This window comes from Cibotium barometz, chromosome 51 (assembly GCF_041138505.1).
Source record: "Cibotium barometz isolate CiBa-2024 chromosome 51, ASM4113850v1, whole genome shotgun sequence".
In the NCBI taxonomy this organism is placed as follows: domain Eukaryota; kingdom Viridiplantae; phylum Streptophyta; class Polypodiopsida; order Cyatheales; family Cibotiaceae; genus Cibotium; species Cibotium barometz.
The window spans coordinates 45,679,221-45,702,437 of NC_141096.1; the positions used below are offsets into that span (position 1 = coordinate 45,679,221).

At 45.2% G+C, this 23,217-nt stretch overlaps 1 protein-coding gene across 1 annotated transcript in view; it reads right to left on the bottom strand.

Annotated features, from left to right (window-relative positions):
* Positions 1-22,538, bottom strand: part of LOC147609681 (uncharacterized) — a 46,729-nt gene extending 24,191 nt beyond the window's left edge. Inside the window, exons 1-4 of the mRNA XM_086787419.1 lie at positions 22,183-22,538; positions 21,972-22,103; positions 21,847-21,884; positions 21,692-21,758 (exon numbers count right to left, since the gene is read on the bottom strand). Coding sequence (XP_086643545.1) covers positions 21,692-21,758; positions 21,847-21,884; positions 21,972-22,103; positions 22,183-22,383 — 438 coding nt within the window. The 5' untranslated portion in view covers positions 22,384-22,538. The remainder of the gene's footprint in view (positions 1-21,691; positions 21,759-21,846; positions 21,885-21,971; positions 22,104-22,182) is intronic.
* Between the last annotated feature and the right edge of the window lie 679 nt (positions 22,539-23,217).

Here is a 23,217-nt window from a genome sequence, read left to right on the forward strand (position 1 = left end):
TGCAGAAATTCAGCAGCCAAATGAGCCAGAAGCTGAACCAAATATGGGACAGCAGGTACCACAGGTCAGACATATACCTAGATGGTATTTGAGGACATTACAGGACAGCCATTTAGAGGGTCCTCTTGCTGGTCGTACTCGTAGGGAGACAAGGACCAATGAGCATGCACACATCATGGATTTGAATCTGGTTATGGCAGCCAGTTTACAGGATGATGATGAGCCTGATTCATTTGTGGATGCACGAGATAATGTGCATTGGAACAAAGCCATGCAGGATGAGATTGATTCTATTAAAAAGAATCAAACATGGGATTTGGTTGATCTGCCCAAAGGCAAGAAAGCCATTGGTACTAAATGGGTCTATAAGTTGAAAAGACATGCAGATGGATCCATTGACAGGTACAAAGCCCGTCTAGTTGCAAAGGGCTATGCACAGAAAAAGGGCATTGATTATGAGGAGACATTTGCTCCTACATCCCGTATGTCGACACTTAGGTGTGTCATTGCATTGGCTGCACATCGTGGTTGGGTTGTTCACCAGTTGGACATAAAGACTGCATTCCTACATGGGGACCTCGAGGAGGAAGTTTATGTATTTCAGCCCATGGGATTTGCAGAACATGGTCATGAGGGGAAAGTATGCAGGCTGAAAAAGGCCTTGTATGGTTTGAAACAAGCTCCACGAGCTTGGTATGCAAAAATAGATGCTTTTCTACTCACTCAGGGATTTGTGAACAGTCCATCAGAGGCCACTTTGTATGTGAAGAAAGAAGATACAGATCTGCTGGTCATCAGTCTTTATGTGGATGATCTCTTGCTCATGGGATCAAATGATGACAAACTTGCAGCATTTAAGGAGATACTGCAACAGACATTTGACATGTCTGACTTGGGTCTTGTACATTACTATTTGGGCATACAGTTTGTGCAGGATAACAGAGGCATTGGGTTGTTGCAATCACGTTATGTTGCTAAACTTCTGGAGAAGCTTAAATTTCAGGATTGCAAGCCTATTAGTACTCCTATGGAGCCTGGGATGAAACTGTCACTACAAGATGACAGTGTTTCCTTTGATGCCACTACATATGCTCAGGCTGTTGGGTGCCTCATTTACTTGTGTAATACAAGGCCAGATATTCAGTATGCAGTCTCTCAATTGAGCAGATTCATGCACAGCCCACGGTTGTCACATTGGCAAGCTGTGAAGCGTGTATTCCGTTATTTGCAAGGTACCTTGTCTCTTGGGTTGCTTTATCCTGAGGGGGGTGACATGCAGTTACATGCTTACAGTGATTCAGATTGGGCTAGTGATTTTGATACCAGACATTCCACTAGTGGGAATTGTTTCTTCCTTGGCGCTTCATGCATTTCTTGGCTAAGCAAGAAACAGACCACAGTGGCCACTTCATCTTGTGAGGCAGAGTACAGAGCAACCTACACTACTACTGTTGAGTGTGTTTGGCTGCGTCGTCTTATGACTGATATGGATATTTCAGTGGAGGAGCCTACACCTATCTATACTGATAGTCAGAGTGCCATTGCTGTGGCCAGGAATCCTGTGTTTCATGCTCGCACGAAACATATTGAGATTCACTATCATTTTGTTCGGGAGAGACTCCAGGCAGGAGATATCAGTCTGATCTACTGTCCTACAGATCAGAATGTGGCAGACATCTTCACCAAGGCATTACCACGTCCGAAATTTGAAGCATTCCGCAATGCTTTGAATTTGTTTCCTTTTGGTGGATAATGTACACTAATCACATATCACTCCAGGGGGGTTTGTTGGGTTTTATGCTGTGTATGCACCCAGAGGAGTGCTAGTGATCATCAGTAGGTTACTGGGGCACTTTTTACTTCAGTTAGTGGAGGTTTTTTCCCCCAGTTTAGTTCAGTTTCACTTATATGCAGTTTATAAGTGTTTTGGTCCACCCGGCACATTTATGGCCGGACATGTGAACACTTATCCTTTAGGGGTCACTATCATGTGGCTTGTACTTCTATCATTGAGATATACAGCAGTCGTGTTCATCTCCTTCTCCTTGGTTTCCACGCCTGTTTGCTTTCTGTAAACCCTAACCCTAACCCTGCTTTGTCTTTAGAAAGGTGGTAAAGAATGAAGAGTGTTGGCGACCAACTGTCTGTGTGGGATAACCTCATCAATGTTGAGCAATTATTCCTGCAAATCTTTCACTTTGGTGAGATGATCTGCCATGGAATCACCCTCATCGATAGAAAGAAGATCCAATTGCCTCTTCAAGTAGGCAACTCTTTCCTCGTTGCGTACCTGATACATTGCTTCCAATGTGTCCCATGCAAGCTTCGATGTCTTGCAAGAACGAATGTGTGGAATAATAGTCCTTTTCACTGAAAGGGCTATCAATGACATGGCCTGAGAGTCCCATCTCTTCTGCTCTTGTGTGGGAGCAGGTTCTACTTCAAAAGCTCTTTGAGCGCCTCCCCTTTGAGGCGTGGCTGGCTGTAGTGGGCGTGTGTCATCACCACACACAATGCCCCAAAGCCCTTTGGCTACCAGCAAATTACGGATCATGAAACTCCAAAGGGAGTAGTTAGATCCACCGAACTTGTCCTCCTGGGTGAGCACACCAAATACATCTGTAGCATTTTGAGCCATGTCAACAAAATATACCTGCAAGCAAACCAGCACCAATGTGCACTGCCAGGCAACCAAATGTCCTATGCAAATGTTTGCCTGCAAACTGAAGCAAGTGTAAACCGGCACCAAATTGTCCAATTACACACAATGTGTATACATATGCGACAAATCACAACTGTACTGCCCAATAACATGCTCCAATCTGAAAAGCCCCAATTTTTAAGCACTCCAACCGCTTCAATGTGCAGTTAATTGACCAATTTTCACAAAGCCCCAAATTTCTGCAACTGGAAGAGGCTCAATTTGCTGATTTTGACCTTAATTTGAAAAACCCCCAAATTCCAACCCAAACAGCATGAATGGCACCACCTGCAATTTTTCCTGCAAAGGAGAATTTTGGCAAACCCCAAAAGATTGCTGAACCTGCCCTGCCCTAAAATGGCTGCAAAGCTGTTTTTGTTTTTTTAAATTTGAAAAAAAATCTGAATTGAAGGTACCTGCAAGCGTGGATAGCACTGATGGCACGGTTGTCAGACTCGCAGCACGGGAAGACGTAGGTACTGAAGTCAGGTCAGGCCGACGAGGGAGCTGTAGGGTAACGTTGGAATGGAGCAGTGTGTGGACTGGATGACTCTAAGGTACACGCGTTGAGCGAGGGACTTGAGGCGCATCAGACAACACGGACGCTGGCCGGGAACGAAGACGGCGCAGTGATGACGGCTTGAGGTCTAGGCGTTGCGGAGGCGGAGGTCGCAAGGAAGCCGCCGGTGCGGGTGGCGCAAATGGGCGGCGGCGTTTCCGTGCGCACTAGCGACACCGACGCTAGCGTGGCCACCGACGGACTCCGGGAGGCGCTCAGGGACAGTGGTGGTCTTGCCTGCACTAGTGCCACCGCCTGGGCTGGGCGGAAGAAGCCGACGGAACGAGCAACGGACGGACTGGCTCCGTCGACGGAATTTCGCAGGCGACGGACGGATTGCGTTGACGAAATTTCACAGGCGACGGACAAACTGTTTGCTGTCGATGGAAATCCAGATGCAGCTGCCCCAGCTCTTATACCAATTGTTGGTGTTGGACTCACACACACACACACACACAAACCTGCACATTAGGGTTAGGTGCAGGATGGAGAAGCTCACACAGAAATGAGAGAGAGAAAGAAAGAAAGAAAGAAAGATTTTATTAACGTCTTCCAAAAGACCGAACTCGGCCTATGAGACAAATCAGTGTACCTGTATGGGGTATCCTCTGTCATCCCAACAAAATGAAAAAGTACTTGACTAAAAAGCTGAATCTGGGTGTGCAATAAGTACAATGAGTGGTGGAGGGGATGGAGCTCTACTACTAGGAGAATGCAAAGCTATATGCATGGAGTATACAATCATGATATGCAACCTAGCTAGCTCCATCCTGTACCATACAAGGCATATAAAATGGTATACATCAATGAAGAGGGTGTCCACAACTCCCTGAAGAACATGCCTGGGTGTGCTCTTGATTCATTGGTTTCTACCTCTGGGGGTACAATATCGGTGTCCAGAACTGGTACGTCGATTGAAGCCGTTGAACTCGCACGTTGAGAGTGTCAAGACTGCATCTGCAACGTAAGAGTCTCCAAAGTCTTCTGGAGTTGACTTTGCATAGTTGTCATTTGGTTCTGCATCTCTTGCTGCCATTGGGTGAGAGCAGATTCGTCTTGAATGATTGGTTCATCCGCCATGGTAGGGAAGCAACTGGATTACTTTGTTGAAGCTCCTGCTGGCGCTGTTGGGCCCTGGTGAGAACCATCGCCAAAAGAGCGAGTGGGTGCCATGGAGGAAGGCAGAGGCGAGGTTGTCAATGGAGGAGTAGGAATAGACCACCCGGTGTAGCGTGGTCGATCAGGAGGAGAGAGCAAAGGGCTAGGACTGGGACTGGCAACTGGTGGCGAAGGAGTGGGTGTCCGAGGAGAATATGTGGGTGTGGAAGGTCGAACACTGAATTCCAAAGGAGCCTGCTCAGGGTAAGAATTAATCTCGTGGTAGACGAGAGATGCCTCCGAAATGGCGAGGCCAAGATAAGGGTGCCGCTCCAAGAGGAAAATGTAATGATACAGGTCTCGGGGCGAGGTATGTATCCTGAAAATCCACACGTCAAATTCCCCGTCACGGGATGTGGGTGTGGCAACCTGGATTCGGAAGTAGGCTGGAGGAGCAGGAGTTAGCACTGGAGCAGGAGAGGTTGGAGCAAGAGAGGTTACTGGTACGATAGAGGGTGTGTCCTCAATATAGTTGAGAACTCGTATGGTCCCTCGGCCATAAGCCACCACCGTAGGAAAATTTACTGAAACTTGAAAGACGGTGAAGTGTGTCTAGCGAATGTGAGTTGGTGTTTTCAGCCCGTAACAAGTGATAGTGGCCCCGGATAGGTGTTGGGGTTTCTGAGGTATAAAAATGCCACATATTAATGTTTACAGGCACAAGGAAAGATCACACCTGAGAACTATGTGGAGAATATTGCCATTGAGAGTTGCAGAGGCCATGATGATCAGCAAGTAATGAAGAATCATGAACCAGGCTGGAGCAAACAGAATCTTGGTCAAAAACAGCACACCAGGTTGGTGTTCTTTTTTTTTTTAATGCGATGGTTGCTGGCCGTGGGTTCTCCTTTTATTTTATTTTATTTTTGTGAGTGAGCTGTGAGTGAGCGCTGGTCACTACCATGGGCGTCTTCCTTCTTTTTTTTTCTTGTGCGTTGCACTGGTCCGCTCGCCAACGTTTCTTTTTTTTTTGTGCTGGTCGGCCTGGGCACCGTAGGTTGGTGTGGAAGCCTTGAGTTGTAAGGCTTTAAAGCCTTATGTTTTCTTTTCTTTTTTTAATAACGTTGAATATATATGCGTTATTGCTTAAACCTCAAACGACGTGTCGAATCAGGGAAGAGGTGGCGACCTTCTGCATTGTTGCCATTTCCGCCTAGACAAGCCCAAGGATTGACATATGGGAGTTCAGAAGGAGCAAGGATACTCGATGAGGCTCACAGCTAGCCATCGTTTTTTTTTGTGAGAAAAAATTAGGAAAAATGGCTAATCAAGTAAAATTGTCAAAATTGGGCAAAAGATTCAAAATTGGATGGGGCATTCTCTCTTGCTCTTCCATACAACTCTTGCTATCCCTAATTCTAAGGTTAATTTGTTGATTTAGGGTTTCAAGGTTAGGGTTAGGGTTTTTTGGATGTGGGCATTCTACAAGTTGGAGCTTGTTTGCTCTCATACCACTGTGAGGACTTCCTAGTCTATGAAGACATAATTAAAATTGAATACAAGTACTAACGACAAATTAGAGAGTGGAAAGCTAAGTTGTTTGCATTGAGACACAAGGCCTTGTTTAATAGGGCCCGAATAGGTAAAAATGAAGAGGCACATCCCTGGCGAAAGGGTGTGACTCTTGAATGAATAGTTATGTCTTTTGGACGTAGAGGTGTGTCCTTTAATCAATAGATGTGTCCCTTTGAAGAGACGTGTCCTTTGATGATGACCCATGTGATTAAGTCACAATCGTAACAAAGGCGTGCCCTGATACTTGAAGATGTTCGCCATGAACAACTTCACCATGTGATCTACTTTGATCTTCTTATGCACGGGAATGAAATGAGTCTGTTTATTAAAGCATATAATAGTCCAAATGCCATCATTCCCCGTTTGTATCTCAAATATAAAATCCATAGCAATGCTCTCCCATGGTCTATCTGGAATAGATAAAGGTTGAAGTAACCCTGGTGTCTTTTGACGGTCAAACTTCACCTTCTGGCATATGATGCATGCCCTAACAAAAGCATCAACATCCCTTTTCAAGGTCGGCCAATAAAAGCAAGCCTCAACTGCCTTTACCGTTGAGTCAATGCCCCTATGACCTGCATACGGTGAAGCGTCCCAAGAAATGTATTTCCTCCAAGAAGAATTCACTCTTCTTGCTATTTATGACCAACCTATGCTTCCGGAGTTCCTCAAACACCGTGGCCAAATGTTCCCTATGCTCCTCCTCTGAGCGTGAATACACAATGATATCATCAAAGAATGTGCCCACAATGTTCTCTTCCACATAAGAAGACGGAAGTGGCTCCAACATCGCCTTAGGAGGTTCAGAGGTTCACAAACGACAGAGATGATGTGTGAAAGGATTCCACAAATAGGTCAATGGTGACTCAAGTGTTTCCAAGCAGATTTAGCAACATTTGCCATTCAGTTTCCACAGTGAAGAAGTCTTTGGCTCAAAGGATTCAACTCCTACAGTCGACCTCAGTCCCGGGAGAAGAAGTCAGAAGGGGGCATTGGTTTCACTGGAGGTGGATCAAAAGGTTGCTAGGTCACCCAACAACAGTTTAGCAGAGGGGAATGTCACGTGCACACCCAATAGGTGTACAAGTGACATGGCATTCTTAGCATCCATAAGCATTAATCAGATAGCATTCATGATCATCAAGTATTAGGCAGAGCATTAAGCAGGACATTCAAGCATTAATCCATTTTATCACAGCATGTACAGCAAGTGTATGGGACTGTTACAACCCCAATAGCAACACCTAAGGCATCCTGAGCATTTAGGGCATTTAAAACATGAAGCCGTGGACTGTGGTCAGCAACCAATAGAACCCGGTCAACAGCCTATCACCAACCGACAGCATCTTTTGGCATTTATTGTATGTCTACTCCTCATGGGTGTGAAACCCATGGAGCCCTCTAACAAAGAGGAAAGAGCCATCAAGTCTCTCGAAGGAACCATCAAAAGAAATAGGAAAAGCTTACTGAGACCTTCACCCGTGCATCGTGTGATCTTCTGTGTTTAGGTAGCTGTGATACCAAGTGTCACAACCGGATCTCCTGGACACAACACAAGTGATTAGTAGAAACCCCCTAAGAGGAGTGTTGTTATGTACCTAGCACTAAACCTTGAGGCTAGAAACTAATCCAACAGGATTAGGAGAGCCCTGGCTCCTAGGATTAGGGAAAGCAGGCTTGGATGGGTGGCTAAGATTCAATATTAATAAATCCTGGGATGTATTATGTTTCTGGCTCCCTTAATTTGGGGATGCATTGGACTTATGGAACTCATGGCTATCTCATGGATCGAGGATTTCTATTGGCGGCCGAAATGCCTGTAAAACTTTTGGTGACCATGCCCACCCCCACACTCACTTAAAAGTGGGGCTCCCCACCTTGGCCCCAAAGTGGGTGCCCAAAGGGGGTGCCCACTTTTAAATAAGTGTGAACACCTAACCTTAAAAATCAAAGGGTTAGAATATAAAACATTAAAACAACATGTACCATATACTTACCACCTGTTCACATGCACTGAAACTTGTCAGAATACAGGGCAGACTTCACGACTCACTGGCAGGCGTCCCCGCTCAGTAAGTAACACGTCAAGCAGGCAAACACACAAATACATGTCATGCGAAAACAGTTTCAAACATGCAAAATATGTGTGCATGTGCAAATAGTAACATGGACATATCTCCCGTTCATGGAACGTGTACAAAATATCTGTCGGCACAAAACTGGCACGACATAAAACATAAAAACCTGGTCTTCCTATGGAGTGACAGTCCCATAGGTAAGATACAGTTCCAGGCACGAGTTTCCCTATGGTGTGACAGTCCCATAGGTAAAACACGGCACGAATACTGGCTCTTCCATGGCGTGACAGTCCCATGGATCGAACACAGTCCAGGTCATACACGGGTGGCACTGATCTAGCTCCCGTCCATACGACACCATCCTGCTAACACACGGGTGGCACCAGTCTAGCTCCCGTCCATGTCAGCAAAATACTGGCCTCTTCACACGAGACACCGGCCTGGCCTCAAGTGAACGAGACGCAAAAACTAGGAATGGACCAAATGGTCGGCCAATTGGTGACAACTCCTCTGGCATCCATTTCACATCTAAAGGCGAATAATTCTTAAACTTCAAGAGAAACTTTCTCACCACTGCCTTTCCTCTTTTTCTCACAGACTGGAGTACAATCTGTTTCGGCTTTAAGATTTCTTTTTGTTCTTCCACCTCTGTTGGATCCTCCAATACAGCCTCCTCTGGGAGCAGTCCCGTATATGGTTTCAATAAGCTAACATGGAAGGCATTATGTATCCTCCAATGATCTGGAAGGTCCAACCAATAGCATACATCGTTGATCTTCTCTATAACCTAAAAAGATCCATAATATCTAGGAGCAAGCTTGGGGTCCTTGTGCTCCTTAGCTTTAGACTTTCTGAGTCTTGCTTTCTCAAATCTCAATGAGCCCAATTCCCTTGTTCAAAAGTGATCTTCCTTCTATGCTTATGTGCAGCTTACTTTTGCTTAACTTAAGATGTCTCAATAGCCCTCCGAACCTATGTAAAAGTTGTATCCAAATCTCAAACAAACTTGTCTACATGGAAGATCTCTTCCTTGGCTCTTAGAATGGGCAACAACAATGGTTTGCCATAGATAATCTCAAAGGGAGCTTTGCATGTCGAGGAATGAGCAGTGTTGTTGTTAACCAAAGGCAAATACTTCTCCCATTGATCCTTCGCTTCGAGAGCATAACACTTTAGCATATCCAAGATAGTGAGGTTTGCAATCTCATTTTGTTCATTTGTTTGAGGATGATAAGCCGAAGAGAAATTTAGCTTTGTCCCCATATTGTCGAAAAGAGCTCTCCAAAAGAGACTAGTAGTCCGAGGATCTCTATCCCCCACAATGGATTTAGGTAGTCCATGGTGCTTGAAAATCTAGTAAATAAACAATCTTGCCATACGCTTTGTGCGAATAGTCTTCTTTACTAGAATAAAATGGGCTTGCTTACTGAATCTATCAATAATAGTCCACATTCCATCATTCCTAAATCCTGACTTTGGCAATCCAAAGATAAAATCCATAGCAATACTCTCTCATGGAACAATGGGAATTGGCAAGGTTTGCAATAATCTTGCGGGTTTTTGTCGATCAAATTTGACCTTTTGACAAACCAAACATTCTCGGAACATATTGCTCAATGTCCTTTTCATGCTAGGTCGATAAAAATAACTTTCTAAAACCTGATTTGTCGTCAAGATGCCTCTATGCCCCATGTGGCATTCTTCCATTACTTTTGGCCTCAAATCTTTAGTCGCACATACCCAGGTTTGTATCATAAGGAACCCTTCCTTAATGACATATGAGGTCACCAAGTCTCCATTCTACAATCTATTCCAAGTATCTTTGAAATCCTCAGCTGTAGCATAAAGATCTTTCACCGTAGTGAAATCCATATGATATTCTATAGAGACTGCATGAGTAATGGGTCTCCGAGATAAAGTATCTGCTACTTAGTTGTCCTTACCATGGATATGCATAATCTCGAAATGAAATTAGGCTAAACTAGCCCATTTGATGTACTTTTCAGATATCTTAGGTTAAGATAGGAAGTACCTAAGACATTGATGATTTGTCTTGATAGTAAACTCAACACCCATAAGGTAGTGCTTCCAAATCTTCAATGCATGAATGATAGCCATCAATTCTTTCTCATATGTAGGTGCCATCATTTCGGCTCCTTGAAGTCTTCGACTCTCATAGGCCACAGCATGGCCCTCTTGGTTCAAGACTGCTCCAATGCAATCTCCTAAGGCATCACATTCTACCATAAAAGGCTTTGATAAGTCCGAAATAATCAACACCAGTCCTTTACTAGCATAAAATTTGAATGCTTCAAAGGATTCTTTTTCAGTTTTGGCCCACCGAAATCCCACGGCTTTCTTTGTCAAGTCATGCAAGGAACTAGCTACCACTGCAAACCACTTGATAAACTTTCTGTAGTAAGAGCACAAGCCAAGGAAACTTCGAACTGCATGCACACTAGTCAACTCTGGCCATTCCATAATAGCCTTGACCTTATCTGGATCCATCCTGACCCCTTCCTTGGACACACTGTGGCCCAAATAGTGAATTTCTACAAAAAGAACTCACTCTTCTTGCCGTTCACATATAACTTGTACTTCCGCAGTTCCTGAAACACGATATCCAAGTGCTTTCCATGCTCTTCCTCATTCTTAGAATGCACAATAATATTATCAAAGAAAGTAGCTGCAAACTTTCTATGTGGTTGAAACATCTTTCCATCATTCGGTTGAAGATAGCCGAGGCATTGGTAAGACCAAAAGGCATCACCAAATACTCATAGAGTCCAAATGTGGTCCTAAATGCGGTCTTGAGAATGTCCTCTGGAACAATCCTAATTTGATGGTAACTACTATTCAGATCAATCCTGCTAAAAATGGTGGCTCCATCCAATCTATCTAGAATGTCATCAATCCTAGGAATAGGAAACCTGTTCTTCACAGTGATCTTGTTAAGAGCCCTACAATCAATACACATACGCCAAGAACCATTCTTTTTCTAAACCAATAAAACTGGAGAACAAAAGGATGATGAACTAGGTCTAATCAAACCCTTCTCCAATAACTCATTCACTTGCTTCATAATCTCCTCTTGTTGTGCTTGACTCACACAATAAGGGAGTCGATTAGGAGGTGAACTTCCTGGCATGATATCAATCGGGTGATCTTCCAGTCTCAGAGTTAGGAGTGATTCATCACTCTCAGATTCCTTTGGATCTTTGACATATACCAAGTACGAAGAAATAGATTGCTTTATTGCTTTAGGAACATGTACATGACTGATGAGTCAAATAGAACTCCCCTCAACTCCTACATCAAAAGTTACATTCTTGCCTTTAAAAGGAAACCTAATATTGTTTCCAGCCCAATTAATGGCAGGATCTATCTTCTTATGCCAAGGCTGAATGGGAGAGAGAATTAGGGTTAGAGATTCATGTGGGAGACATACACAGAGAAGCAAGGGGGAGAGAGAGAGAGAGAGTTGTGGGGATAAGTCAACTCATGGGAAAATGAGTGTGTGACTCCCCTATCACACATGTATATTGCACTAGTACACATAGTGCACTTAGTACATTAAAAGTACTAAGTATACTATGTACTATAACTTATGGGCTTGTACACACTATAAGGGTGGGCATAATGCCTTTACCCCCAACAACCTCCCACTTAAAGGCAAAGTGCCCTTAAGTAAAGGAAAAGAAAAATCAACATGTACATGATAATATACAAGGCCATATCAAGGCTGAAACTGGCCTCATCCAATGCCCATCAAGTGTCTGCAATGAGCAAACCGCTCCGGAGGCAAACTCTTTGTCAACAGATCAGACGGGTTGTCATCCGTATGAATCTTTACGAGCTGAATTTGCTTGTTCTCTATCACCTCTCTGATGAAGTGATACTTCACATCCACATGCTTCGTCTTTGCATGAAAGACAGGGTTCTTTGCCAACTGGATGGCACTCTGACTGTCACAATGCAACAATGGAATATCCCCTGTATAACCCAAATCAACCACTAACCGAGATAGCCATAATGCCTCCTTGCAAGCCTCTGTGGGCTGCAATATACTCGGCCTCTGTAGTAGATAAGGCAGTGCACTTCTGCATCCTGGATATCCATGACACAGCACCTCCTGTGAATGTAAACACATAACCGGTAGTAGACTTCCGGTTATCTGGATGACCGGCATAATCCGAATCCGTGTAACCATGCACTAATGCATCCTGTTTGCCAAAGCATATGCACATATCCTGTGTGCCCTTCAGGTATCTCATGACACCTTTCACTGCTTCCCAATGCTTCTTGCCAAGGTTGGCCATGTATCTAGAAACCACTCCCACTGCAAATGCAATGTCCGGCCTAGTAGCAACCATGGCATACATGAGACTGCCACAAGCTGAAGCATACGGAATCTTGGCCATATCAGCCCTGCCACTATCTGACTGTGGGCTGTCCATAGCACTGAGTTTCACATATGGAGGCAAAGGAGTACTAGTCTTCTTCCCCCCGTCCATATTGAACCTCTACAAAACTTTGCCAATGTATTCCTTCTCAGACAAATACAACACATGCTGATTTCTGTCCCGAAGTATCCGCATACCCAAAATGTGATTTGCATCACCCAAATCCTTCATATCAAAGGTTTGATGCAGCCTCTGCTTCAAGGCATCCATCTCTTTACAAGATTTCCCGGCAATCAACATATCATCAACATACAAGATGAGGATCAATAGACTGCCATCCAAAGCTTTCTTGGTGTATAAGCAGTGATCAATATCACTTCTCCTGAATTTCTGGGATTTCATGAATGTATCAAATTTATGATACCATTCCCTTGGTGCCTGTTTGAGCCCATAAAGACTCTTTTTCAGCTTGCATACAAGCTTCTCCTTTCCACTCACTGCATAACCCTCTGGCTGTTGCATATATATCTCCTCATGGAGATCACCGTGAAGAAAAGCAGTCTTCACATCCATCTGAATCAAGTCCAGATCATCATGTGCAACCAAAGCTAACACACCTCTAAGTGTGGTCATTTTGACCACTAGAGAGAAGATCTCATCAAAGTCCACACCATATTCCTGCTTGAAGCCCTTAGCCACTAACCTGGCTTTGTATCTTGGCTTTGCATCTGGTGCAACTTTGAGCCTATAAACCCACTTGCATGGCAAAACCTTCTTGCCTGCAGGCAAATGCACCAACTTCCATGTTCCATTTTTGTGCAGAGAATCCATCTCTGACTTCATGGCACGCTCCCATAGAGCCTTGTCTGCCCTCTGTAAAGCCTCCTTATAACATGAGGCTCCCCACAGTCAGTAAGCATCAAGTAGTCAACCCCTGGAACAAACCTGTCAGGGGCTCTGGAGGGTCTTGTGGACCTCCGTACCCAATGACCATCATTTGCAGGTTGCTGTCCAGCCTGCATATCACCTATTGGTGGCTCCTGTTCCGTGCCATAAGACTGAAAAATCATGCCCGGTATTTCCTCTAACTGTGGCATATCCATAGGGATATTTTCTGCCATCTCTGGCTGTCCATTTGGACCATTTTCAGCACCATTTAAGGGCTGGTTTTCCTGCTGTAATGGCTGATTTACAGCCCTTGGTTGTGTCCATGATGTCCATCATCATCAAAGATGACTCTGCCAGGCTCCTGTTGCCTTGCAGGCTCCTTATACATGCATGTTTCATCAAAAATGACATCATTGCTGCGTATAATCTTTCTATTCACGGGATCCCAAAGTCTATACCCCATTTCACCTCTGTCACCATATCCTAGGAATATGCATTTGTGAGACTTAGGATCAAGTTTGGTGCGCATTTCCCTGCGTATGTGCACGTACGCAACGCAACCAAACACTCTCAAGTGCTTGTATGACGGAGGCTTCCCTGTCCATACTTCTTCTGGCACTTTCCCACCAAGCCTCGTGTTAGGTGACCTGTTTATAAGGTGAACGGCTGTCATAACAGCTTCAGCCCAAAAACCATGAGGTAATGCAGCATGTGACAACATAGAACGGACCTTCTCCTGAATGGTCCTGTTCATCCTCTCTGCTGTCGCGTTTTGTGGAGGATCATAAGGAGTAGAGAGCTCCCTCTTGATGCCTTTAGCATCACAAAAGTCCTGAAACTGTTTGGACATATACTCTCCACCATTGTCGGAACGCAAAGCCTTCAGTGTTTTGCCAGTTTGATTCTCAACATGAGCAACAAACTTCTGAAACACTGAGAATGTATCACTCTTCAAACGAAGAGGATAAACCCACACCTTGGGTGTGGCATCATCAATAAAAGACACAAAATATTTTGCCCCTCCCAAAGAAAGCTGAGACATCTCACATACATCTGTATGCACAAGCTCTAACTGAGCATCTTTCTGTCCAAGAGCTTTCTTGTGGGGGCACTGTAGTTGCCTACCATAAATACAATGCTCACAAAACTGAAAACTTGAAAACTTTAGAGAAGGCAAGTAACCCAAACGAGACAACTGCTCCATTCCCTTGACACTCATGTGTCCCAACCGGCTATGCCACATAGAAATTTCCGGCAGCTCAGTTGCATTTACATTAGCATGGTGACAAACACCTGCATGCATGAAGTAAAGAGTGTCCACCTTAGAGCCTCTGGCAACAACCAGTGAGCCCTTACTAATCTTCCACTTTCCACGACCAAATGTGGTAACATAATCAGCATCATCAAGCTGTCCAGTAGAAAGCAGGTTCTTCTTGATCTAGGCACATGCCTGACATCATGGAGCATAAGCTGTGAGCCATCTGAAAACACAAGCCTCACATCACCTCTACCAAGAATCTTGCATGCATGGTTATCTCCCAAATAAACCACTCCTTCATTGCCAGCAGTATACCTGACAAACAAGTCTCTGCAACCTGTGACATGAAAGGAGGCACCTGAATCAATGATCCATGAGTGCATACCATGACCACCTGTAAGAAGTGAATGGGCATCAAGTGAAGACGTAAATAGGACCTCATCCTCACTGTCACCTGCATGTGACACATTGATTTCTTCAATCTTGACTCCACTTTTGCCCTTTGGCTTTACATCTTTGGCTTCATCTTTGTCTTTGTCTTTGCCTTTTCCCTTTTCCTTTTGATCATTTTTCCATTTGTAGCATTGCTTTTTAATGTGTCCCTTCTTGCCACAATAATGGCATTCCAAGTCCTTTTTGGAGCGGGACTTGCTCCTTCCCCGTTCTTGGCTTTTACCCCTTTGAAAGCATAGCATTCGAATTGCTAGTGGCTGTCCTGAATGTGTCCCAACTCTCTGGCAAAGTGCATAACAGAAAAATGGCTTTGAACTCATCGTCCATTGCCAACTTTTGATTTATAACTTGGCTGACAATACCATTAAACTCATTTAGATGGGCTGCCATAGATGCCCCTTCCTTCATCTGAAGACCTATGAGTTTCTTCAACCAATACACTTTGCTTGAGGCACTTTGCTGGGCATACAAGTCCTGCAATCTCTGCCACATTCCCCAAGCTGTCTTCTCTTCACGAATGCTGAAAAGTAAAGTGTCTGACACAGACAACATGATGGTGGATCTTGCTAGCTCATCCATATCTTCCCACTCTTCAGCAGTAAGAGAAGCGGGCTTTATACCCCTTTCTTTGATAGGCTTGTGCTGCTTCTTCTGGAGCAACACATTATAGCACTGGGTTTGCCAAATATCATAGTTATGTGAGCCTTCAAGCTTCTTGATGTGAAGCAATGAAGAGCTCTCACCTGTGGTTGCCATAGCAAAATGCAACCTGTCAATGCCTGACTCCCTGCAAAATGTGCAAACACTGCACCAACAGCACACAAAGTGCTCACAATTGTGCTCCCAAGCTTTATCTCCCACTGCGGAAGCACAAATGCAACTTTTCTCCCACTTTATGTGATGAAATCACCAAAATCTGGTTGCTGCAGATTTAGGACAGCACCTTAAATGTGCTCTGTTGCCCTTCCAAAGTACTGTACAGCAGTACTAAGTGCTCACCTGTGATGTACCAAACCTGTACCAGCAAGTACAGCAGCTGTAAATGAACCTTTTGCTCACTCAAATCAATGTGCAGCCATGCCAAAACTTGTACAAAGCTGTAACAAATCTGTACCAGCAGGTACAGTAGCAATAAATGCTCTCCTGGCTGTCCAAATGAGTGAAAAACAGACTTTTACAGTCTCGAACACTGCATACAACAGTTCCGAACAGAAATTGGGCAAAAGCCCCTTGACTGCAAGCTGATTTCTGAGGATTCAAGGAATAAATGTTTTGCCTGCTGCTTTGCCAAGCTCAACAAGCATAAAATCTTGAAAAGCCCCTTGATTTAAGATCAATTGCTGATCATACATGGTACATTGACGCACATGAAGGCATCCAGAGTCTTCACGATGCTTCCCCCTGGCCACATATACATCCAATACATGAAAGCCCCTTGATTTACAGGCACATTGAGTGCTTGCCAGGCATCAACACATTGCCCACAGCATCAAATGCGATTGCCTGCATGCAAATCAATCAAATCGGCACAAAGGCCCCTTGATTTGCGCGATTTGCTGCAATTTTGCCCGAATGTGCGATTTCTCACACCATACAGCATGTATGACTGCTTAATTGCACAATTACATCAAAAGCCCCAAATTTCGACATCCAATTTCCTGCAAATTGATCTTGATTGTGACCAATGTCACCCAATTTTGCCAATTTTGCTCAGAAATTGAGCAATTCGACACCTATACCTGCTCAATTGATTGAATTGATAAGAAATTCCCAAAATTGAAGGCAAATACCTCTTAATTTTTTGAATTTCTCTGATCTGCAGGCTGAATTTCTGTTGATGCTGTTGCAGAAAGGGGGGGGGGGGCTTCTTGCTGATGTTGCTGCAGAAAGAGTGCTGCACGATGATGCTGCTGCTCGTCAGGCTTCTACAGTCGTATTGAAACGGAGGAGGTGCTTATGCGCCTGCAGCCGTACGGATGGCAGCTTTGTAGTCGGGCTTGAGCAGGTCGACTAGGCGACTTTCTTGAATCGCTAGTCGGGCAGGTGTTGAAAGGGCCTACGATTTGAATCGCTCTAACGCCCCAGCGCTCATACAGCCTTACTGCCTTCGCATACGTGTCTTACGCCTTGTGGCCAGGCGCCTCGCTTACTCACGTTGTGTGCCTTCGCCTAATGGCCTTGCGCTACGATGCGCTCGCTCACGCCCAGCAGCCAGTCTACGCCCAGCGCTCGAAAGCCTTCGTCCGCGTGTACCTGCGATATTACGCCTTCGCCTGGTAGCGCTACACGTTTACACAGCCTTACGCTTGCTACGTGCGAGCCGCTGCACTCCGTGTCCGACTGGCTGCTGTAGGCGCCTGGCTGCGCCTGGTTGGCTGGGCAACCTCCTTTTGCCACGTGCTCGCCCAGCCTGCACCTTCCGCCAGGTTCGATGGACGCCCGACTGCTGTGCGCTTAATAGCCTTACGCTATGTGTAGCTCTGCCCGTCAACCCCTAGACGACCTGCTGTGCAGCGCTTTGCTGCGCTGCCTGTCAGCTGACACCTGCAACACCAAGCTAGCCAACAGCAAGTGCCACCGGTGTGTGAAGCGACCCAAGCACTTGTCCCTGCCGCCCGTCAGGCTGAATGTATGACAGTACCCATTCAGCACCCAGCTATGGAAGTACTACAAGCTCTGATACCAGTTGAATGGGAGAGAGAATTAGGGTTAGAGATTCATGTGGGAGACATACACAGAGAAGCAAGGGAGAGAGAGAGAGAGAGAGAGAGAGTTGTGGGGATAAGTCAACTCATGGGAAAATGAGTGTGACTCCCCTATCACACATGTATATTGCACTAGTACACATAGTGCACTTAGTACATTAAAAGTACTAAGTGTACTATGTACTATAACTTATGGGCTTGTACACACTATAAGGGTGGGCATAATGCCTTTACCCCAACAAAGGCATACCCAAAATTACATCACAATGTCCAATTTTACCAACAACAAAGTTCTCATGGTCCACATAATCCCCAATCTGTAAACAAACCTTTCCCAAGATAGGGGTTACTTCAACTGTTATTCCCTCAGAGGCGGCACCTACAGAAATAGGAGCTTCGAACCTTTCTGGAGGGAGATTCATAGCTATACTGGTGGGTAGCACCACTATCAAAATGGATGAGCACTAGTTGGTTAGCCACTTTGCCCCAAGCCTTGAAAAGTTGCCTTTTCTCTGGCGGTGTATCATCCTAGTGTTGAAGTTCTTTTGGCAAAGCATTGGTTTGGGGCGGCTCAGTTTCTTGGTTTGGCTTGTCAGGACATTTTATAGCCATGTGTTCCTTCTTCCTACATTGGAAACACTTTCCTTCCTTAACATACTCTTCAAGTTTCTTGCGGGATAACTTCTTTCGGAAAAATGGAGGCTTATCCCCACTCCTATCTTTCTTCTCTTGTGGCTCGTTATTTGATTGAGATCCTACTTTGAACCTCTTCTTTTGGGATGGATCTCGATTGTCGTTCTTTGTTTTGCCCACCATCCAAGGCATGTGCAAGGCCTTGTCTTGTAGGGCTTTGTCTTGTGCTTCCCCCAAGGTTTTTGGTCCAGCCATGTACAGTGCTTGCATAAGCTTAGGTTGCAATCCATTCACAAACTTACGCATTTCCATTAGTGGTGGAATGGGAGTATAACAAGTAGGCTTTAATGAGACGACTGAAAAGTTATTAAGGTAAGTTGCCACATTCTCACTAACTTTTTGCTTTACCTCATCCCATTCTTTCTGCACATCCGCTTCAAAGTTTGCAGGTAGGAACTTGTTGAGCATGGTCTTGAATTCGGTCCATGTCTTTGGCTCAATCCCATCTTGTACCACCTTTAGCCACCAATTCAAGTCGGCATCCTTCAAATGCATACGAACCATACGAAGATTGAACTTTTCGGAGAAGTCCTCACCTCCAACAGCAGCATCAAACTGCTTGATGAAGAATAAGGCTTTTTGGGTGTCCCGCTTTCCATAAAAAGCATCGAACTTGACGCTCTTCTCTCCTGGCTTGAAGTCCACTTTGCCGGTTGTTGAAGGCTCCTTTGCCTTCTTTTTCCTTACTTGACCTAATGATACTGCATCCAAGTGAACGGGTCTAGGGATAGCCTCCCTGTCTCCTCCACGAGAAGCCGAACAACTAGAGCTTTTAGATAATGAGATTTGGGGGAGGTTCCACTGCCTCTTCCGAGCTGGGTTCGGACCACTTTCTAGGATCATGGACTTCCCGGATCAGAGATGCCTGGGACTTTTTCATCTAGAGCTCCGTAGACACAGGGCGTCCTTAGTGAGATCCAGATCAGCTGACTTGCTTGAGGACCAGCACAAGAGCTCTCACCGACTTCTTCCATACCAACACTCCGAGGGCCGATCCACCCATCATACCCAAACCACGGGCTAATGTAGGAGCTCGGCTGAGAGGTGTGACACTCGACAAAGCCGCTCGACAAAGCCACTGAGTGATGCAGAGCTCAACGCCCCAGACCCCATGGCCCTTGCCCACAGCCACGCCACCACGGGAAGATCCGGGCCATCATCTCCCATCATCACAGGCCCTTCTCGTGTCAGGTCAATTTTACCACCTTGAGCACCATGTCACATCGGCCCATGAGGGATGTATTCGGGTGATATGAGAGCTCTCTGCTCATGTACCTAGATCAGATTTTAAAGTTCTAGATTTTTGTTATCTTTCTTTATTACTATTTTGTACCCAGGATGATGTACCTCATGGATATGATGTAACCTTTTGGTCTCATAGGTCATTTTGACCTTTTGAAGACGTTAATACAACTCTCTCTCTCTCTCTCTCTCTCTCTCTCTCTCTCTCTCTTTGTGCATGCATTTTGCATCAGCATGTTCCAAGATGGTGTGTAGGGCTGAAAGAAGACTCCCAAAGCTTCCACATGTAACATATGCCCCCACGGTGGTGCGGGCCCAAGCAGCATTTTGGCTAGCAGTTGCCTCTTCTCTACCTAAGGCTGATTCCTGGGTTATTGAAGGTGACTCAACAACATGGAGTCCTTGGAGGATCAGAGAAGAAAAGGGCCAGAGTTTGCAAGCATTGCACAGGCAATGGAGGAGGCGTGCTCTTCCTTCTTGTTTGTGGTCAGTGGCAAAGACAGTTGGCATGACCCGACTTTTAGGTGGTGGGTGAGCAATTTGGATTACTCGCGGGGCTTCCGGCAGAGAGGGCGGGCGACTCTTGGAGAGGCTGGATCGGTTTTATGTTGTTGACAGCCAAGGTCGACAACATTTATCAGTATTCATGGTGAAGAGTTTGGCATTTTATGTCACACATTTCATGTCAGAGGACACAGAAGCTGGTCGACAACCCCTGGAACTGACCGACCAACATCCATTCATCATACATAAGGAAGTACTGCATTGGCTCATATATCATCTCTCTCCCTTTTGGAGACTGGTCTTAGATGGTCTTATTTTGAAGGCCATCGGCCAAGCATACATGTAATGTATGCATGCAATAGGTTGATCGTCATAACGCGCAACAAAGCCTTCTTTAATCCCATGAGTTTATGCAATTCCACTTTACTTTGAGAGAGAAGATAGAGTCAACACAGTATTGGGTCCCAATTACCCACTGAAGAGCAGCCCCCCCCCCCCCCCCCCCCCCGCCCAACCCCCCCTGCAAGCAAGAGTATTTGCTTATATTTCTTGGGAGAACTTTGTACGATGAGTATGAAAGATGACTACAAAAGCAAGGACGAAGTAGACCGAACGCAAGCTAAACCATATGCTGTCCAAGCTCCCTTGATTTGCTCTTCAATGACCACTATGCAAACCCAAAACTGAGGGATGCAGGGCTTTCTTTTGCCCCTCAACATAACCCTCCTGCTTATCGTCAAATACCCCCGTGGGTACTACGTTTAAGGCAGGTAAGAGTTGGACGGCGTTGGTGGCCGATGTGGGAGGTGTAGATGCAGCTGTAGCAGTGGTTACTGATTGCTGGTCTAAGGTCTCAGGTTCCTGTTATTGCGGTATGCCATGACAATTTTGGTGGAGAAACTACTCTTAGTGTTTGACCAGCCAAATTCAGAAACACAAAGCTTTTTCCTATGAGCTATTTTGTGGGTAGGGTGATTACCTGGAAGAGGTCCTCTCTTGTTGAAGGATCGATCGGCACATCAGCTTCAGGTTGATCCAACGCCATGGGGAGAACTGAGTTTCCTTTATCACTGTTTTCTATGGCATACACTGTTGAAGTTTCAACAGTTTCATGCACCTTCACTCGTTTACTTTTATTAGGCTTTTTGGGGGGGTTGTTTTTCAGCCCCTTGACTTCAGATCCCTGGTATTTTGCCCATCAAATCTAAGAGCATTTCTGGCGAGACCCCTGGTCCCAGTCGTGGTGATCTTCTAGTACTCTCACAGCCCGCGAGATTGTCCCGTCTTCACAGCCAACCTATGATTTCCTGGCCTCTTCTGTTGGTGAGTACCACCCATGGTACTCTCGGAGGGGGGCTTCCTAAAGATTGCTAAAATCCTTGTTGATGATCATAAAAATTAAACATTTTTGCGTTGGCAAAGCTGATATGACATGGATAAACACTGGAAAGTTGAGAATATAATATAATAAAAAGACTCTCACTTTATACTAGTTTTTGAGCTACATGATAAAAAGAGAGGAAGGTGAATTAACCTGAGCATCATACATGACAATCCCTGCAAAAACTACAGATAGGCCGAACAAGGAATCTGCAAGACCCCTGCAATTACCAAAACCGTAAATAGAGTAGCAAAAGGTGTTACACAACACTCCTTCTGACCAAACAAAGCAAAATAAAATGCAACTACCTCTCAAGGGCAATGGAAGTGCAGGCCGCAGTTACGCACTGTATGGCAACAGCGCGAGCGAATGTAAGAAAATGCAAAAGGCAAGCGCAGAAAGCAAAAAAGTAAAAACAGGGGACAGGTGCTACCGCAGAGTGGGTGGAAGGCATGCCCCCGGAGGCTACAACCAGCCTCCAATTGAAACCCTTTCCTTGTAGGGCGGAAGTGAAAGGCTTAAGAATCTGACCTGCCAGGCTAGCAGTGACTACTGCCAGGAGAACCTGCAACAAAGAAAGGAATCGGACCAGGCCTTTACCTGTAAAGGCAGAAATCTCAGAACTCTGATTTTTGGTATCTTACATGGTTGTTGGAGAGATCTTCGAAGCTAGCTTGCGTATGCAGAGCCGTGGTGATAGACCGCGGCCGAGGCCTTGAGGCCATCTTGAGCTCATAGCTTCTTCCTCGCCCCAGCCAGCCATTCCGCAGACTGTTGCTTGTGCTTGCCGGTGGGCGGGGCACGGCTGGACCGACTCCGCACCACCAACACCGCCCGGCCAGCATTGCCCACACAACACCACTACCGGCAAACCCTAAGCTAGTGCAGGCGACAACACACCTAGGGAGGAACCTACGCCCACAAATTCCAAAACGAAATGCCACTCATCGTGACACGACAAAAGAAAGATCGTGCTCGTCTCTTCCCTTCCCACTAACATAGAGACGGCGCTACGAGCATTTCTAGACACCTCGATTTTTATTTATATCTTTTTTCCAACCAATCAACAAACCTCATCACGATTTTGATTTTTATTTTTAATATCTGTTTTCCAACCAATCAACAAACCTTCGAATTAACCAATTATTATCTCTATATTATCTTAAGGACGAGTTTCACGATAGGACTACTACTTGGCAGCATGGTAAGAATTGGGGTTAAATTTTTGGAGGCTCGCGCACGCAGTTTGGAGGTTCGGGGGGGAGAGATAGGCTCCTACCAGTCAAAGACGAGTGAGGTTACTCATAATTATGAAAATGAAAATGTGACTCTAAATGCCACGTTGTGATTGAGAAGAAGAAGAAGAGAAGATATATTAAGGTCTTGCAAAAGAACCAACATGTCTATGAGACAAAAGGTGTACAATCTATCCGTGAAATCTCATCATGGAAAAAGAGACAACAGAACTAAAAGAACTAACACTAATCCCTAAGTAAATGTAGATATGTATGGATCATCATCACCATCCTCATCATGGAAGATCACCATCCTCATCATCGTAAATACAAAGTGGGTATAGAGGATACGGGGGTGTGAGTGTGGATAGGGAGCTATCCATCGATGTGTGGTAGGGGTCCATAAAGGATGCCCAACATCGGCCAGGTGAGGAGGGCCCCTAG